Raw genomic sequence first — 20238 nt, forward strand, 5'->3', positions numbered from 1 at the left:
AAAAAAAAAAGATAAAAAAAAAAAAAAAAAAAAAAAAAAAAAAAAAAAATTTGTGACAAACCTTTTGGTTCCTGTTTCACTCTATATTCCAGCTCAGTATATTCATAACAAAAACATTTGCACAAAGTAAATCAAGAGAGAAAAATCCCGAAATTCTAGAAGAAAACCCTTAATTCATCAAAAGCTAAAGCTTTTCAGAAATAATAGACATTTAACTAAACTGAGCTATATTATTGAAAAAAAATTATTCTAGTAAAATTATATCTATTAAATTAGATATTTTTTTTTACTGTAATTAGATTTAATCTCATTGAAATTGAATCAAAAACCTGCTAAATAGAACCCAGTGGGATTCTAACTCAGTTGAAAATGTAAATTTAATTTAATTTAATTCAATTCAGTTTATTTCTATAGCGCCAATTCACAACACATGTCATCTCAAGGCACTTTACAGTTCACCAGATCATCCAGTCAGATTGATTAAGTTTTCTATTTAAGGAAAACCAGTTGATTGCATCGACTCCTTGACTCGAATGCAATCCCTATAATAATAATGCAATTATTTTGAATAAAATACAATCTTACAATCACATTAAAATTAGTTCAGTGTTTTTATTTTACCCGTAATATAAAAAGAGTTGAACTTCTTATTCTAACGGTCGATCTGAGGAAACTGTCAGGACTTTTTACCTTCAGTCGAGCAAAAAAGTTTCATCATTTAAAAGTATAATTAATTCAAATTTTATGAATTTAATAATAACCTTAATTTGCATCATTATTTTCTGTCCATTTTTAAGTGTTTATTAATCAATAATAAATGAAAAATGTTGTATTTCTAATCTGTATTCTGTTTTAATCTAATGCTGTAATAACTGAAATAAATACATGTTCTATCAAGAATCAGTTCAACTCTGATCTTTGGGATCAGCGGTGTGATTCATGGACTCACAGTCAGTGACGGTGTCATTGATGGTGATGGTCGTTCTGCTCGGTTCTCCTAATACGGCGTTCATGGGCATCCTCAGCACCAGGTCAAAGGTCTCGGGCCCCTCCAGTTGTGGCTGACCCAGGTCATCCAAGATGGTTACCCTGAATGTCTGCATGGTCACTCCAGGAGCAAAGTCCAGGTTCCGACTGATGCCAACGTAGTCGAGTCCAGCTAGACGGCGCAGAGAAGGTTGTTTATCTGTGACTGGGAGTCCAGTTTTATGCCAAACTGTCTGTTTTACCTTCTGCAGAAACCGGATCGCTCTTCTTGGAGCGAACGGTAACCGTGGCGGTCTTGGACAGGTCAGTACCTGTTCTCCAGACCTTCACCTCCACATAGCCAGAACTCTCCTCCACGACATATTCAGGCTCTCCAAAGTACACCGCAGGCTCTATGGAATAACAGGAAAGGGGGTATATCAAACAACTTTTTATACATTTAACATTTACATTAATCCCCTTATTTTCCCTTTTAAAGATAAAACCCCTCACCTATCCACCTTATTTTCGAACACGGAAGTAAATATAGATCAAACTTCTGGTCTAACTTTTGTGCATCACTTCTGTTTCAGTGCTTCCCTATGCAAACTAAGTGTAGCTTTACTGATTTAGTAAACAATGTTGAGGCAACATTTCCCTAATTGGCTGAGCGATCAGTGTGGGAGGTCGGTGCCAAACCCTCACACTATTTGTGAGTGGGAGGATGATATGAAGAGGTGGCCGCATATAACATATGAGGACATTTTAAACTATTTTGTATTGTCACTTGGTGTGGATGGATCTACAATGCACAACTACAAGAGTACGGAGGCGTATCTGTACCTCCATTGCAGAAAAGTTGGCAAGGCGTTAATCAGTAACAACATCAACGATCTGATATTCCTGAAGGCTGATGTCTATCCAAGCCAAAGCAAATCCAACGCTCATTCGGCATGGATCCTGACCAATGTTCCTGTGTTGCGGGTCAGGGGAAGTCATGCAGTCATGCAACGGCGATTTTGTATAAGATAACATAATGAATTGTCTGTTCAATCCAATAATTTACCGGCTGTTGCATTGCTGTTACTCGTTACCAGCCGTGTTGTTTTCCTTAAGGATGACGTCACTTTAAATTCTCAGAAGTCCATCTCAGCAGCTTTGCTGTGTGGTTTTAGCAGGCAAAGATCAGTTTGGCAAAAGTCACAGGAATATCCTCTCTTCCTCTGACGTTCCCTCCCTGCTCATCCAGGTCCAGAACGCCCGGTCTGAACTCCACACCAAAGAGCCAAGGATACACCTAAAGAATTTGCTGTGCGCACACACGTGCATGCAGACTGATGTTAGAGATGTTCCAGTTTGTCCTGATTGAGGCCCTGATAGGAGGCAGAGTCAGTGAGACTAGGAGGTAACTGGTCACTTTGTAGGAAGACACAGTTGAAGAATTCAGAGTCCATTAATCTCTCGTCACTTTTGCATAAAACAGGTTTTCATCACCCAGAGTCTGGTGAGGAGAGATGAACCCAAGGGTTCAGAGCTGCAGCTTTTATACTCAATAAGAAGGAACTGAAGGAAACTTTTATGAATATCCTTATTTGTAGGTCATCCATGTGAAGAAATCTCCCTCGTTTCTGTGCATGGCGCCATGAAAGACCTCGGTTCTTCATCCTGTCACTGCAGTAGGTTCTCACCAAACGTTACAATTAATGCTTTGATTTTTATGATTTAAAAGTTGCTCTTTTTTTACATTATCACTTTCTTATGAAGACCGACCTAGATCTGTGTTCTAAGAATGACTAACTTTCTCTGTATTGACACCTCAAAGGGGACAGGAAGTGAGAAATCAATGATTAAAAGAAAACATTTATATACAGATTTGACATGCTTGGTGTAAATCTAACTTTAATATCTGTAAATTATAAATTCTAAGTTTTTAAAGAATCTGAAGTCTAGTTTTTCATCCTCTGTGACTTAAGATCAAAGTTTGGAGCCAGTTTGTTGTTTTTTACAGGAACCTTTCGTTCAGCCCGTCATCACTGATTGGTGTGAAGGAATGAAACCTCGTCGTTTCAGTTTTGGTCACAACTTTTAATGTAGAGTTTCTCAAAGAGGAAGTCAGGTCCTCCAAGGGGTCACAAGAGATGGTTTTTGCGATCACTGTAATCTCTGAGATATATGAAAGGCCAAAAATGTCAAATGAAAGACATACATTTTTTTTTTTTACATACAGACATTTAAATCTCATGTCAAAAATCTCGGGGTAACATTTGATAATGGGCTCAGATTTGACAAACAGATTAGCTCCGTTGTCAGCTCAAGTTTTTTCCAGCTCCGTCTTTTGGCCAAAGTCAAGTCCTTTCTCAGTCGGCAGGATCTTGAGAAGGCAATCCATGCTTTCATTAGTTCAAGACTGGACTACTGCGATGCCCTTTACGTTGGCCTCAGTCAGTCATCAATTTCTCGTCTCCAACTTGTGCAGAACGCTGCCGCCCGATTTTTAATAAACCTGTCCAGACGTGAACACATTGCACCCTGTGCTGTCGTCACTCCACTGGCTTCCAGTCCTTTTTAGAATTGATTTTAAACTTCTGCTGTTTGTTTTTAACGCCACCCATGGCTTTATCCCCTCTTACTTGTCTGAGATTTTAACTTTTCGCAATTGTGGCAGAGCTTTTCGCTCCTCGGGTCAGCTTCTGTTAGAGGTCCCTAAGTCAAGACTCTAACAGTGGGGCGATCGTTCTTTTGCCGTCGCTGCTCCCAGACTGTGGATCAAACTAGCCTTTTAAAAAAAAAAAGCTTAAAACCCACTTTTTAAAATTAACATTTCATTCTGACTAAGATAATACTCTGTGTGCCCCTTTCTATGCACCTCTGGAAGGCTTTTAATGTCCTGCAGTGCTGCACCACTACAGCACTTTTAATTGTATCTGTATGTTTTATATGTGTTATGTATTGTTTTATGGTTTTATTGTAAAGCACTTTGGGTCCCATTTGGCTATTGTAAAGGGCTATACAAATAAATTTGACTTGATTTGATACAAGAAAAATAAATAAACCATGAAATAAGACTTAACATTTATTCATGTAATACCTCAATCCAAAATCAGATTTACCAATACATTTTAAAATGATAAATAAAAGTAAAAGTAAACATTATTTGTTTAAAAGTGAATATAAATACTTCATTTCATATGTATAAATAAATGTCGAGTCTGCTGCATAGTAATTGCTCAATGTGCAAAACTTTGAAGGATTTTATAGGAGAACGGACATAAGAAACCAAGTGGTTCAGATCAGGGATGGAGGCTTCTCTGCAATCGGGGAACAAACTGCTTCATTTTAAGCAGAAATGTAATCTCAAGTGCAAAGATTCTGTTCCCTGTGGAGTAGAAATGGTGCTGCAGTTCTGTTGACACGTCTTCAGCCCCTCTCTGCTCGCATTCAGCACCAGGAAGCCCACAGGGGGTGTCAGTGGGAGGAAGAGTCAGACAAATACAGTAACAATGGAGGCTCAATGCTGGCATAAACCCAGATTTGAAGTTTACTCAGGCGGACAGACGCATCCAAACACATGCAGGCACTGCAGCAGATTTACGGCGTTATTCCAGGACCCACCAAGAAGTGGAACCACAAAAGAGGTTTAGACTGAGGTGTCCTCCCTTGTTTTCCCACGTGTCCTTGAACAGAACTTTAATTATACGTGGATGCAGTAAATTAGTTAAACTGAGCTCTGGGAAGGACATAGAGAGGGAGAGAGTGTAGCAAATCAGAAAACAGCCAACAGAGTCAGAAAAGCTCAAATGAAACAGGCATTGAGCTGCAAAGAGCAGATGGGACAGAAGGAAAACATGTCTGTCATATGGACAATGGTCCCTCTTACTCCACCACCTGTCGTTAGGCTTTGGGAGCAAAAGGATTTCCTCTATCCCTGTTACCTTTACCTGATGAGATGGAGGTTGTTCATCATAACATAGCCGTAATGTTGCAGGCAGACCAGCGCAGAAGAGCTCGGCTCATCTAAGCGACAGGTATCACAGACCTGAAGGCTGCAAAGCCACATGCCAGGCTTACGGTGCTGTCAGCAGCTCTCAGATCCCAGAAAGGAAACATGACGCCTCAAAGGACTGAATTCCTGCAGCCGCTCAGCCGCAGCACATGGCTGCATTCCTGTTTCTAAACTGTAGTAGACTGTGCAACAAACACAAATTTGTTATTTTGCTGTTTTAACTGCAGTTTAGTCAAGCCGGAAAATAAAAATGTGATTTTTACAATATTTATGAACCGTATTGATCTTGATTTTCTTCATACTTTTCTTTTAAGCAGCTGTAGAGTGATTTTTTGATATTTTTATTGAAGAATAAAGGTTTTATTTGCTCTTTCCTTACAATTATTCATTATTTCCTCTCATACGAGATCCTGACAGCATAACCAGTGCAATGAATCAGTTGAAATGATTGGAGTAAGTCAAAAATTAATCACTTCAAAAATGAACTAATGAGAGATTCCTCAGTGGTCTTTTGAAGGTCTTTAGTTAACTGTTCTGGTAGGAACATCTTTCTTTTAGACATGCAGGCAAAGAAAATTAGCACAATTAGGCCTTTTTTTTATATTTATGAAAAAAAAGAGCAGGAAGAACAAAGATGAATCCATTTTCTCCTTAGTTGTGTGAGTGAGCACAAAACAGATTCATAATTTTTTTAAATGTTTTTCTGCTTCTATTATCAATGGGTCAGAATTTAAGCATTTCATAAATAAACAGAATAAAAAAATGGTTCTTCTGAAAATCTTTTTTTTTAGAGGAAGACTATTTTACATCAGGAAGATATCGACAGCATTTAAATTCCTCTTGGTAAGAAAATACTATCAAAAATAATCTATGGGTTAGCTGTGTCTGTAAAGCAGCTAATTGCAGGCTAGCGACCTGATCAGTTAGCTAATTTACCAGCTAATAGCAGCTTGATGCATTTACTTTGTACACATAAGCCAAAAAAGGTTTCATATAATGTCATATTATTTTCATATTATTTCAGTACTTTTATACAATCGAAATAGTTTATTTGTGTGTAAATACAAACATTCTTACGATGTATAACTTCTGCTTCTATTTACACACAAACCATATGAAATGTGTATTAGCTTAGCCCTACTTCAAATGACAATTTTCTGCATATTTGTTGAAATCCAATCTGTTTGGTGCCCCCCTCAGGTTGAATATATGTTACTGCATCTGATCTTTGCTATTGGCTTGGCCTGGTATGTGATGTCATTTGGAAGAATTGATGTCAGCAGTTCCCTGGATAGTTCAGGTTAGCTTAGGGACTAGTTTGTTTATGATGAGAAATGAAAATAAATCATGATTATCTCCATTTTAAAGGTTAATGAAAATAGTAAATGCATTAAAATAGGATGAAAATCCGTTTTCATCATTTTTCTAGTATGTTCAAATGTGTAGACAATAGTTGGTGGCAGTCAGTGACATGGCCAGAGAGCTATTGGAAAAAAAAAATATTGAGGAAAGAAAAAAAAATAAAAAAATAAAAATAAAAAGATGCTGGATCATCCCTAAATGCATAATAGTTGGACAAAAAGGATTGTCTTTATCGTTCTAGGCTAAAAAAAAAAGAACACTTTCAGGTTTGTTTTGTGTCAGTAGGTTACCAGACTTGATGGTTATTAATTTTGGTATATCAGAGTGTTTGGTTCATATCTTTAGTGACGGTCCCCATGAGAAGCGACATATGAGGAAGGATGGTGCAGAACCTCATAGAACCTCTGAGCCAACGGCTCAAACTCGTATTGCTCTTGGGCCAGAGGTGTCAAGTAATGAAGTACAAATACTTTGTTACTGTACTTAAGTACACTTTTTAGGTATCTATACTTTACTCCATTACTTATTTTTCTTCCTACTTCTGACTTTTACTGATTACATTTACACACAAGTATCTGTACTTTTTATTCCTTAACTTTTTTTAAACAAACATTAGTTGTTACTCTTGGCTTCGGTCTAATGTTTATAAATGTTTATTTCACATCATGTGCTCCATCCAATGCAGATCATTGGCTCCATCCACATCTAGTGAAAACTAGTGTAATTGGTTGAGTCATAGAACGCAAACACTCATTGGTTAGTTAAAGGAAATCATCAGAAACAAGCAGGTGTTCTTCAAACTGCTAACATGAATTGTCTATTTCATGCTACAATGTAGGATTCAAAAAAAGATGTTGAAATGTATGAAAGGTCGGACACAGGCGAGAGCGTATCGAGAGACCGAGACCAACAAGAAACCAACTTAGCCCCATCTCAAAGAATTAAAAAATTACGCTTTCAATTCATATAGTGGCATCTGGCTGTTTTTTTTAAGGTTACTTTATACTTTTATACTTTTAGTAGTTTTTGGAGCACATACTTTTTCACTTTCACTTGAGTTAAGAGGTCAAGTTGATACTTCAACTTTTACCAGAGCGTTTTTAAACTGCAGTATCTATACTTCTACTTTAGTAACAAAATTGTCTACTTTTGACACCACTGCTCTGGGCTGCTTGTCTCCTCCACAGAACCATCCTCTCGTTGCTTCTGTTTCCTCTGTCTCTGGTTAAGACAGCAGAAAGAGACCCGACAGTTCCGTTGCAAACCATCATATCTGGAATCCTCTGTTTGTGTTGCCAAAACTGCCAGTGTGCCACTCTCAGCCCCCTCCCTGTACATTCAGGTGGTGTCCTCTAGACACCACCTTCATCACCTTGTAGTAGCAGCATTTTAAGTTTTGGCTCCTCTCTCCTTGAAGTTGTGCTTTTAGGAGATTGGATTTTGTTATTTTATGGGAACTAAAAAAGTCTTAAAAGGTAAGAGAGGGAAAAATGATTGTCTACTCACCATCGTCGCTGTCGGCCAGAATTGTGACTTTGGCGGAAGGGAAATTTGCGCCCAGCTGACCGCCCATCGGCATACTGAGGCTGACGTTGAAGCTCTCCTCTTCCTCGTAGAGGGAGTCATCGATGATGATGATGCGGCAGATCTTTTCCCTCTCATCCTTGTCGAAGCGTAGCACGCTGGTGTGGTCCTCGGGGCGGGTGATGTAGTCAGAGTAGGAGAGGACGGTGGTGGGTATGGTTCCGGTAGCAGTACCTATGGTGGAACAGAAACTTTATTCCTGTGGGAGAACTTCCAGCATTAGATGATTGGAAGCACTTTTCCAAACAGGTTTATCTCACCTTGTTGAGTGAAACAAACCACCATAAGTTCCTGGCTGGCATCTCCTGAGCGCCTGACTGGTACCAATAGCTCCCCAACATCCTCCTCTATCCTGAACTCTGCTTGTGGAATGAACACCTTTGATTCTATTAGGAAAGAACATCGATCAGGGTACGCATTTAAGGAAACGGGAAAGTCATACAATTCTCTGCATCAGATTCCTACCATCTCCAGGATCTACTATCTCCACTGTTGCTGTATCGGGGTACTCCAGAACCGCCATGACGGGGTCTGACAGCTGAATCTCAAAAGTCTCTGAGGTCTCAAACTCCTGGTCAGTGAAGATCTTCACCTTCCAGGTTGCTGTCGTCTGGCCCGGGTTAAACTGGACCTGCTTCTGGGCTTTGCCACGGAAGTCCTTGTCCTTCTCAGCAGATCCGTCCTTTGTTCCGATGCCTGAAAAAGAGAGGAACCCAATGAGCCGTAAGATGTGGGTTTTCGATTCCTATATATGAATAAAACAAAAATAATTCCAACAGAGATAGAAGGGCTGGATATTTTTGTTTTCCTTAAACCAGATTCTTGCTCATCAAAATGGCCTCCAACAGGAAACATCCAACCACATCAGTTGGTGCTCCTCACTTCGATGTGTTTTTGTATAGTTTAAAAGTCATATTTGTCGATGCGGGAGAAAGACTTTAAGCATAATCTGTGTTTTCCTGTTTTACAATTTACGCTAGTCAAACATATTATGATAAAAAAAACAACTATGCTGATGTTAGCCTTCTTGGGTTTACTCTGTAGGTTCCATTTCTAACCATGTCATCTACCCAGCATGCATTTCACGGTGGAAAAAATGGTGACCTCCTTTAGTGATTGATATAACAAAGGATATAATATTAAAAATTAATCAATTGAAATGATTGGATTAATCGGATGTACTTCTATACTTCCGAATAAGAATTGGACGATTGCTGTAAAATGGCACTGGAGCTAAAAAGATGAAACTATTTTTCCAATGGACAAATAAAACTATTATCACCAACTATTCAGCAGGCGTCATCACTTACTGATGAAAGAGGTTTCTCCCAGATAGCCTCTACGTTTCAGCGTCACCTCCAGGAATTTGGCATCTTCATCCACCAGGTAGTATTCCCGCTCCAGTGAGATCCAGGCCCAGTTAAGACGAAACGGCTGCGCTTTGAGTTTGTTTCCACCTGCAGAGGGATAAAGGGCCTTGATTCAAATCTGCCACAATACTTTGTTCTAATTCCGAGTCAGTGAGGCGGCTAAACTGAAATCCCTGGTGAGCTCAAAGATAAATGGAGCTTTTTAATTTCAGGAGGGAAACATGATAAGTTAATACCAAGACTTCCTGGAAATGATCTTAACTCCAGCTTGAGTAGTTCTACAATCTTCTGTTTTTTTTTTTTTTTTTAAGAATTAAGATTAACTTTTTCTATATAACTGATTTGCAGCAATTTTTTTGGTACTGGTAAACTGTTGCAACAAATAGCTTTAAAGCAATCTCACCAAGTCGTTCTGTTACGGTGAGGGCATTAAAGCTGTTAAATTAAACTTATTCCTCTCCCTGAATGAGCAAAATGAGCAACGGGCCTCTTTCTTCGGGACGCAGTCATAAACTCAGCATCACTCAGTAAATGTTGCTCAGATCCAGCAAGGAATCAGCTGGATGTTGGAGCCCAGCAGCAGCACCTTTGCTTGATCGTTAATTAGTGAGCTGCAAACAGGAAATCCAATCCTTTGCTTCTGGCTGGTTAATGCGCCAAACTTAAACATGATCATGTTAACAGCTGTAGAAGTTTTAAATCACAGCAAAGGAACAAACATTTTCTTCAGAGATGTCAGCCGTCAATTCAAGCTGCTAATTTGGGATTTGCTGCGTTTATCTGTTCAAAGAATCCAGTTCTGTTTTTTGTGGGACATCTTGTCACCAGGATTGCTTGCTCTTTTTTTTAACCTAAAAATAAGCTAATTATTCCAGGGAACACACGTCATTCTAACTCTGCCAATGATTATTATTATTATTATCGTTAATATCATTAAATTTGTCAGACAGTAGGAACCTTTTTCCTTCTTAAAAGACACTTCAGCTTGAGTTTTAGTTTATCCTGTTGGTCCAACAGAAGCTTTTTCTCAGATTTTCTGGGAGGGTTGTTACCCTCTGAAATATATATATATATATATATATAATTTTTTTTTTTGCAAATGACAAAAACTGATCTGGAAATAAATGAAAATATCTTTCCTTTTAATTTGAGCAGGTAAAAAGGATGGTCAGCCAGTGGAATGAGTATTTTAGGCTTTATAATAAGAAAATTTGATATCATCCACATGAAACGTAATAAGTGAGTTAGTGTTATTTTAAATGTACATATTGTAGATCAGCTTTTTGGACTCCTTTCCCTTATTCTTAAAATTTACTCTTTTCAAACCTCATAATTTATGCTTGCCAGGGAACCACCCAGTCTAACAGAACTCCAACATCTCTGCCAGGAACAAGTCAAACATTCAGGCGGAAATATGCCAGAAACGAGATTGTGGCTTTAGAGAACAGCAATAAAACGTCCTACAGGTTTATTAGTTTGAACATATAGAGGCCCGGCTCTTAATGCTGAACAAATATTCCCCTCAACAGGTAGAATGAAAAGATCTAAGTCCCATAGCTCTGGTCCTCAACCACTCTATCTCATGACTTAAATAATCCCCCCAACTGTCGGATCAGTTTAGTTCGTTCGATACTTTAGGAATCCTTAAGATCACAGGTTTCTCCTGTAATTAGAGTGGTGGCCTGTGACATGTGAAGGTAAAAGGGTCAGACTTAGCAGATTCCTCTCTGAGTTCTGGTCAAGGAGGTTGGACAATAAGTTTCCCACTGGCAGCAGCCTGTGGACTTTAATCTGCTCAGAAGAAGCGAAGAATACTGTTAGGGAGTATGGTTGGAAAACCTGAGAGCTTTACGTCGTAGCATTCAGGTGTCAGAAAAAAAAAAATCACCTGTTTTAAACAAAAAACTGGAGAAAAATAAAACCTTAACATATCGGTACTGAGCTCAGTTTTGCTTCAGTGACAAAGAAAGAGGCCACAGCCTTTATGCAATGTGTATGGAGAGAATGAGGACGAGGGGGGTGGGGGGTCATCTGTCATCGGATCGGTGGGGGAAACGCCTTCCTGAAACTCATGTTTCAACACTAAACCAAGCAGAAAAACTATGGATGCAGTAGGATGAAGACAGACTCGATTAAATCAGACATCCTGGAGCAGGATTTATTGGTTTATCATGATTATTGGTTAATAAGATGCTGTAACTTACCGTAGGAATTCAATAAAAAAATCAATAACACATCAGCTAACTTAAACAGTCAAGCTTAACTTTTTATTTTACTTCAATAGAATTCATAATCACTATCAATACATTAAAAACTAAATCTCAAATTGGGTTGTTTATTCAATCATTTCTTCCAGCCTCCCCTGCAATTACACTACCCCCACCCTAGGGGGTGCACCCCCCTACTTGGGAACCACTGCGCCAATCCAAAAGCTAACGTCAGGCATTTGTACCTCGCTGTTGATAGACATGGGCTCCATCCTATCAGTAAGAAAACTTGAGCAAAAGTGCGTCAGTTTGCCTTCATGAAACAGTTCTGGCTGTAATAAAAAGAAGGAGGCAGGAATAGGAAGCAGGAAGCTTTTAGCATCAAGTCATTTAATGTGGGGGGCCGTCACTATCCGATCTGTTCTTGTAGGACATCTGTACCATCAGCTTATTTGGATGTGATCAACCAGACATACATACAGCCCACTTTTGAATAAGGTAGAAAAATGTTGAATAATATCATCAATGATTAAAGCATGCAAAACTACATTGTATAGAATATCAATGATGATGAATTTCTATTCTTTCCCTTATATTGCTTGTGGGATGTCATCATCGTCTTCAGCAGAGAGACCAAATATGATCGCATGGAGATAAAGAAGGACGGTAGAGGTTGGATGTAGAATGAAAAGCAGAAGAGATACCATTGGCTACCATTGACCGCTGGTGGACGACCAACAAGCACTGAGTGTAAAATTCGTTATGGTTGACATGTTTGTTTCAGCGTACGCATGTTAGGGGTGGGGAGGGCTGGTTATGTGTGAAGGTTTCATGGTGATGGGACCTCTAACTGACAAAGAAACTTTCAAACCTAGTTTCATCTTTTTTCCCCCCAAGCTTTTTATTGTCACTACACTGTCACAAGTACAGAGCAACGAAATGAACTCTCTGCATTTAACACATCTCCTTTGGGAGCAGTGGGCTGCCATTGCGCCTGGGAAGCAGTGTGGGGTTAAGGGTCTTGCTCAGGGACCCAGAGTGGCAGTTTGTGGGAGTAGGGCTTGAACTCAGAACCTCTGGATTCCAAGTGCAATACCCTAACCACTAGACCACCTGAGAAGGTAGCTTTCCTGATCGGGAATCAAGCTGAGGCCACGGGTGTTAGAGTGCTGAATCCTGACCACTAGACCAAAAAAGGACCAATTAAGTTCTTGAGGGATAGAAGTTGAATGTTCTATCAGATGGGACCGGGATAGAAGTAGAAGAGTCACAGAGATCTGAAATCAACCTTGGTTGGTGCAGCACTGAGTGAAACAAGGAACACATTCCCTCTTTGGTCCAGAAAGGTCCCATCTATTGAACAGATCTTTATTCTATTTATTGACAGAGATGGCAAAAGTACTCACTTGAGTAAAATTACAGATACTTGTGTTAAAAATACTCTTGTAAAAGTGGAAGTACTGATTAAACTTCTTTACTCAAGTAAAAGTAACAAAGTACAGGCTTGTAAATTTACTTAAAGTATAAAAGTAAAAGTAGAACCACTTTTTTCATGCCGTTGCCTACATTTTAAATGGATGTCTGCCAATAGGACTAGATCTCCGTTGTGTTCATTTTCAATCATCTCGTCGTCCATGCTACTATGCTAACGCCACCGCCACCAAGCTGCAATGATTTGCCGCCAATGAATACCGCCGAATCTGTCGATTCATCTTGTAGTGGTGCGTCAAATGCAACGTAGATTCCCATCCAATTAGATTGAATTTGGTATTGATGACGTGAAAAATAATAACGGTAACTCCATTGAAATGATTCAAAACTAAAGTAATGAGCCAATTTTTTTAAATGTAAGGAGTAGAAAGTACAGATATTTGTGTAAAAATGTAAGGAGTAGAAGTAAAAAGTCGCCAAAAAAATAAGTAGTAAAGTAAAGTAAAAATATCAGAAAAATCTACTTGAGTACAGTAACGAAGTATTTGTACTTCGTTACTTCCCATCTCTGTTTATTGAAAATAATGAAACTTCAGACCTCTAAGGGACAAGGACATCAGCGTGAACCCAAAATAACATCCAACTCAGAGCCTTGTTACTCTGCTAACAATGCAAGCAGATAAAATCTGTCAAACTCTGAGCTTCAGGTTTGTTTTTGTTAAAAAAAACAACCTCAAATATCTTTATTGTTCTGGTTTCCTGTTCTTTTAGCTTCCTTAAACTATTAGAGTCAAAAGATTCTATATAACATAACATTAAAGCATATTTATTGCTAGTTGGTGTGATGCTTATCAAACATCCTCATTAAGCCTTTTTATTGAGCTTGATGGATGGACAGGAAAAGAAAGAGAAGCAGAGAGTCTTTAATAAGCTTCACTTATCAGATTGCTTCTGTGCTGATCTTTGGAGAGCTGGCCCCAGGCCCGGTTTGAGGCTCAGATGGAGATGAAGCTCTGCCAGCGGCTATCATCAAGGATTATCAAAGAACACGACTGGAGACAAAAAGCTGCTTCAAGTTTGGCGTCAAGTAATCAGGAAGGTCTGCTTTTCAGCTTTAAAATGGGTAGAAAATAAAACAAAGGAGGTTTTATGAGTCAGCAGCATGAGACTACAGGTATTCATGAAGTGCTGCAGCTTAAACCCTTCCACTGCAGCCATCTGTCCCAACCCATGATGCACAGAGAGGACCAGGTTTAAAATCATTACCACTGCCTTGAAATCTTCACATTCAAGCAGCAAGACTGGTTTTTCAGGTGGACTTATTTAAAAGTTGTTTTTTTTTATGATTTCTTCATGTTTTGGTTGCTTACTTCTCACATCCAGTCCGTTTCATCCTGAACACTGAGAGCGTTCTGGCTTCCTTTGCACAGAGGCAGCTCCTCGTTGGGTTGATAAATATTTCGTTGCACCTGATAGATGAAATCTACAGTTTCTGAGATCTCTCACTCTTTTTATGCCAAGCCTTTAAGCATAAGCAAAACTAATTTCTAATGTTTACATTATGTTTTAAATAAAGCTTTACTCTTTTATCTTTAAAACCCCATCACTATATTTTCAATGCCGATTTTCAGTCAGAGTAAGGATTAGTTGATCCAGCTTTTTGAGGTCATTATTGATGAAAGAATATATATATATAAATGCATTTCAGAAATAGGAATATTATCAGAAATGTTTTGTAGCCAATAAGTTCATTTTAATCAGAAATGGAAAAATTATATATAAGGACTGTTTAGTTTCAGACCAACATTTTGATGTTTTATCATAAAAACATTGAAAAATCACCTGTGCTCTACTGACATCATTTCGTTGGTGATAAAATTTAGTCTAATGTCTGTCAGACTTTTATTGTTGGTAAATTACAGAACCTAAAAGTCTGATGGATTTTATGGAAAAGCGACCTTAAATAAAACTAATGTTCTAAACTCCTGCATATTGGAAGAGCTTCAGAAAATCTGAGCAGCAACATGTTTAAACCACCTGATATAGCTTAAAGAAATCCTGAATCTCGCAAGGCAGCATGTTAAGAAATGAAGTAAACTAGCAGAGCTGCTTTAAGGCAGAGCTCAAAGATCTTCCTCTGTCTCCATCTCCCAGATCCTCCCACCTTTCCCTTCTTTCCCGCCAGACTGTGAGGAGCAGAGTGACAGCTGAGCTCAACCCCCCCACCCCTTCTTCCTGTGCTGGCATTGTTCGACCATCTGAGAGGAGAACAGCAGGCCACAGTCTGGGTGGGCCAGAAACCACCACCATGGCATGCTTCTCCGCCTGCCTCCACTTTGTTTGGAAACAAAGTAGGAGTGGAGAACCTGCCTGCTCCGCTGTCAGACAGCGAGCTGGAAGCAAGTGTAAGCGACGACAAATCAGAAAATAATCAGGAGGCCAGGTTTCCCACGGTGGCACAGATGGATGTAAGAAACTCAAAATAAGAAACTGAAACACTCTGGGATTAGCAGATGCAAAGTCAGCCTTTTAAACATGGACCTAGATGGTGCCTCTATTCCTCAATTTACTAAAATTCCACTGAGATGTGATTTAGATGAACGTGCCTTGATCCCATTGATGTTCAGATTAAAGACACATTTTTATTATTTGCTCACTGTATTAGACTGCCCAGCACATCCCAGACTTCCAGTAGGTGCTGGATTCAGCTCACATTTCCATTAAAAATTAACATAATTTCTGCAGGGATGAAACATTTAATAGACTGCATGTATTTCTGAATTTCTGCTATTTAATCATTCAGAGTTACAGTCAGAGGTCTACACACTCATCATGAGATGTTGCATTTATTCTAGGCTGTATTTCCTTGATTTTTTATTCACATGACTACTGATAAAATAATTCAAAGATAAACACTGAATGAAATAATGTAATTTCTTTCCTTTTTTATAACCTGGTCAAACTGGTCAAAGTTAAACTCCATTCACACCCCTCTTCCTGAACAAAAGATTGATTAATAATGACTGAGGAGCTCATTAGAGGTCTGATAATAATATTTGTAATAATAATAATATTTAACATCTATAGATAAGCACCTTTATTGAGGTATTGAAACAAGACTCCAGCTATCAAGCAGAACCTAGAAACGAACCAAGCTGAAGCTAAATTCTACCAAGAACTGTACACTTCTAGAGCTACACTTCTAGTTATGAAGCAAACCTCAAAACCTAAACTCAAACTGAAATCAGAGCTACACATTTGAGACTTGGACACAGGTTGGTGTCCAATCAGGACAACTGTCCCAAACACCTTTAAAATGGTTTTGGAGAAGAAGGCTGGCATTAAGGTTCTTTTGGCTTTAGGGCTGAAAGTAACTATAATTTTGCAAATCGATTAATATGTCGATTATTTTTTGTATTAATCGATTAATAATTGGGTAGCCAAAGAAGACCTTCCTTAAAGAAGACTTTTTACGAAATTGAACCAGGGGATTAATTTGCAGATCCAATCATATAACCCCCAATAACTTCCAATTATTAGTAATTCAGAAATTATCTTGCATAAATGATTGTCTTATTTTTATTACTGGGAAGTATAAAAGAGAAAATAACTAAACATAAAATATGAAATGTAAAATATAACTAAATGATTTGATGTTTTCCCCTGGGGTGCCATCAAATCACTCTTCATCAAATATAAAGCACTTTGCAGCAAAAGAAACCTACCAACAGAGAGATGTCCATCAAAACTCACAGACTGGGCCAGGAGGACATTAACCAGAGAGGCAGCACAGAGAGCCAAGCTAATCCTGAAGGAGCTGCAGGGATCCACAGACCAAAAAAAAAAATGCTTCAAAAAGCTCCATTAAGACAAAAACAAAGCTTTAGAACCTGCTGCATGTGATTTAAGACTGGCAGAGAGCTACACCGTCCACCAGAGGGCATTGACTGGAAGTTTAAAGTCAAAAGAAAACTTCACTAGATTAGGAGGAGAATTTTAAATGGCTTGGAAAGGTCTCAGTCTTGTTAAGAATATTAAGTTTGTTGTGAAGAAGTTAAAACTAGTGTTGCGCCGATGCCGTTTTTGGCCGATACCGATACCATACAGATACTATCTGTTAGGAATCCAGTTTGTGTGGGTTGTTTGTGTGTTTTTCCCTCTCCACCACCAGGTGGTGCCCTTTCCTCGTTGGGCCTCCCTGCACACCTGCGGCTTGTTGGTTCATTACTGGAGGAGTATTTGAACAGTGGGCTGCCACTACCTCGACGTCAGAGTGTTTGCCAGTTTTGGGTACTCTAGCCAAGCTAGTCTAACCTAGCTTTGTTTCTCTGAGTTTAATGGGATTTTGTCCTTGCTCTTCGAAAGGAAGCCTTCCTGTGAAAACTGAATGCCTGGACCTTCTTCCCCTGGAAGGATTTACTGAGAATACACTGAGCAGGGGAAAACATCCACTTGATCCGTTCACGTTCCCATCAGAAATCCAAGTGACAGTCCGCTCCATTACTCCTCCGGGTCCAACAAATGTCTACCTGTCCGCTCTCCAACGACTTCCCCCCTTCTCTGGATTACCCCCACACTGACTGGATTCAAGGATTGACAAGATCCCCCTCAAACATGGGTCTCTCTCCAGCTTTATTCAAGCCGCATTCAAATATTCTACGGTCCCTGAACTGATCTCTGTGATCTTCCCTTCAGACTTTCCAGTTCCGGTTCACCAGTCCACTGAGTTCCAGATCCTACTTCTGTATACATTACATTAAATAAACCTGTTAAACTTTTCCCCGTGTTCTCTGAGTGATTTCTCTGCATGTGGGTCAGATTCCTTAACCCATCATGACACCATCTGTTTGAAATTGTAGTGTGCGTATATATGTAGAACTGCAAACTACTTGGATGTAAAATAATTGCCATCATGGCTTTGTCAAACTGCTGCCTGCCTTTGTGAAGCAGGAAAAAGACTAATACAAAGTGAATCCAGTAGAACTTCCGTAAAAATTCAAAAAATATCCACTGCACTTGGTTTCCAAGATTTGAAGACGTTTCGCCACCTCTCCAGGAAGCTTTCTCAGGAAGTTTGAGGGCGAAACGTCTTCAAATCTTGGAAACCAAGTCCAGTGGATATTTTCTGAATTTTTACGGACTGACTATGACCTGGCTGACTGAGAACCTTCATTACCATGAATCCAGTAGAACTTTTTATTGCCTACCTGGGATGAGTGACAATAGTTGAATAAACTTTTGGCTCTCAAAATGGAATCAATGCCCTATTTGACGGTACCGGTACAGCGCCATCTTAGTGCTGGATCAGGGCCCAGCCCGATACTGGTATTGGTATCGGTGCAACACTAGTTAAAACCATCCAATATGAAGGAACTGGAGCAGTTCAGCCTTCAGGAATGGGCAGAAATCCCAGAGAAACTAATCCGATGTGATGTGGAGCCAACAGGTCACAATAGGTGGTTCTAGAAAGTACTGGTGAGCCGTCATGCATGATAAAGTTCTCTGATATTTTTTCAAATTTATTGGTTCCTTCACTATTACGTAAATATTACATCTTCAAATATTTAGACACTTCTGTGAATCAAACGATGCAAACTCTCAAACAATCCATTTCAAACCCAGGTTTTAAGGTAAATGTATTCCTGTGGTACACGAATAAAAAACAATTAAAAGAGCTGCATATGAAACAAACTACCGGAAAACGGTAGAGTGACCTAATAGACAATAAAGCAGAATCAAAGCAGGTCCTCGCAGCCGAGCTGCTACAGCCAAACATAGATACTGTAAGAAATTGTGCCGGGCCGGAAATATTACAGGACAGGAAGGTCAACATGATGCTCTGACGTCCATCAGCATGATGCAAGGAGGAGCAACCTGCTAAGAATATCCTAGTCAGGCACAAGCATCACCTCGTTGCATTTCCTCGTCAATCATCCTTTATGGATAAATCACTGCTCAGTTCCAGGCAGCTATGCACTGAATGTCAGAGTCACACATTAAAAGTGTGATCTGGTTGATCAAAGAGCCGCCAGGAGATGCTTTAGAGCCAAAAATGTTAATCTCAAATGGATTAGTCAGAGTCTTTCTTCACTGATGCTCCACCCTTAGCCTCATCTGACCAAAATCTCAAAAATGTAACCTAATAATGGGATGAATAATATCCAATAAAACACATCCAAAGGCTATTAACTGAAACTAAAAATGTTCACAGTTGAGCCAAAAGTGATGGATGTCTCAACAGCCTGACAATCAAACAACTGAGATCTCCATGTGGCTCTAAAGGAAGGCGGAGGGACGTTGGTGAGAGCTTGGCTAGACTCTGCAGCAGCTTTGCCATATGAGAGCAGATAAGAATAACCGCTGAAGCCATACATCACAACTCCACGCCCTAAAAGCCCTGCAGGCACCATAAATCATGGCTGAAGAAAGAGGACCGAAACACAGAGATTCCAGAGTTTATTTGAAAGGTGAAGGGAAATTCCCATTATTACTGGGACAGGAGAACTGGGAAAATAGGGAACAAACCAGAAAAGGAGATTAGTGGTGCCCTTAAGGCTCTTTAGGGAAAGCGAGAACAGAGTGCAGTTTTGTGGAGAAGGACTGAGAGGCCTCAGCTTCCAGGAGTCACAGGGGGGCCCCGACTGTGGCACCATTAGTCACTAAATCCCCTGTGACTGTTGACACGACTGACATCCAAGATCCCCAAACACAGTTAGGAAATATAACTCAGTGTTGGTCCGAGGCATGAGAGTATGCCGTATGAGCAACGGAAAGGGACAAAAAGACCAGTTTAGGTAAAGGCCTTTTCCACGCCGCTGTTCTTCCTTCAACCAGAGAACCGACCCTCTGCTGATGGAGTTATGGGGCTGTCTGTGGATGGTTTGGGTTTCTGGGGGACTGAGAGCAAAGTGACCACAGACCCTGAAAGTAGATCTTCTTCTAACCCACACCTGTCTGCTTGGAACGCTGCTTTACTTCGAGACCTTTCTCCAGCTGTGATTCTGGAGCTTTGCAGGAAGTGCTTTCCCCTGACCAACACTCAATGATCATGTAACACACCACAGGTTCCTGATTGTTACCAATATCACCAAATAGCTGCTAATAAAAAAAGAAAAAATATTAAAATAAGTAAATACTTTAATCTCATCTGTGTAACTAGATAATATTTAGTAAAGATGGTAGTACTGGGAAACAGGACTAAAGCAATGTAAGGAAAATCCTCTCCATACATTGTTGATCTTCTCCTTGGACGCTAAAAAGTTATATGACTTTCTAATGTTGCAATTAATTATCCCCAAATATTGTTAAAGATCGA

At 39.5% G+C, this 20238-nt stretch overlaps 1 protein-coding gene across 1 annotated transcript in view; it reads right to left on the minus strand.

Moving 5' to 3' along the window:
* Positions 1 to 20238, minus strand: part of LOC107103703 (FRAS1-related extracellular matrix protein 2-like) — a 39040-nt gene that overhangs the window by 6579 nt on the left and 12223 nt on the right. The window contains exons 3-8 of the mRNA XM_015403502.1: positions 9226 to 9372; positions 8381 to 8611; positions 8176 to 8301; positions 7838 to 8089; positions 1230 to 1379; positions 950 to 1159 (exon numbers count right to left, since the gene is read on the minus strand). Of these exons, the coding sequence (XP_015258988.1) occupies positions 950 to 1159; positions 1230 to 1379; positions 7838 to 8089; positions 8176 to 8301; positions 8381 to 8611; positions 9226 to 9372 (1116 nt within the window). The remainder of the gene's footprint in view (positions 1 to 949; positions 1160 to 1229; positions 1380 to 7837; positions 8090 to 8175; positions 8302 to 8380; positions 8612 to 9225; positions 9373 to 20238) is intronic.

This window comes from Cyprinodon variegatus, unplaced genomic scaffold (genome assembly GCF_000732505.1).
Source record: "Cyprinodon variegatus isolate N-32 unplaced genomic scaffold, C_variegatus-1.0 Scaffold1509, whole genome shotgun sequence".
Classification (NCBI taxonomy): domain Eukaryota; kingdom Metazoa; phylum Chordata; class Actinopteri; order Cyprinodontiformes; family Cyprinodontidae; genus Cyprinodon; species Cyprinodon variegatus.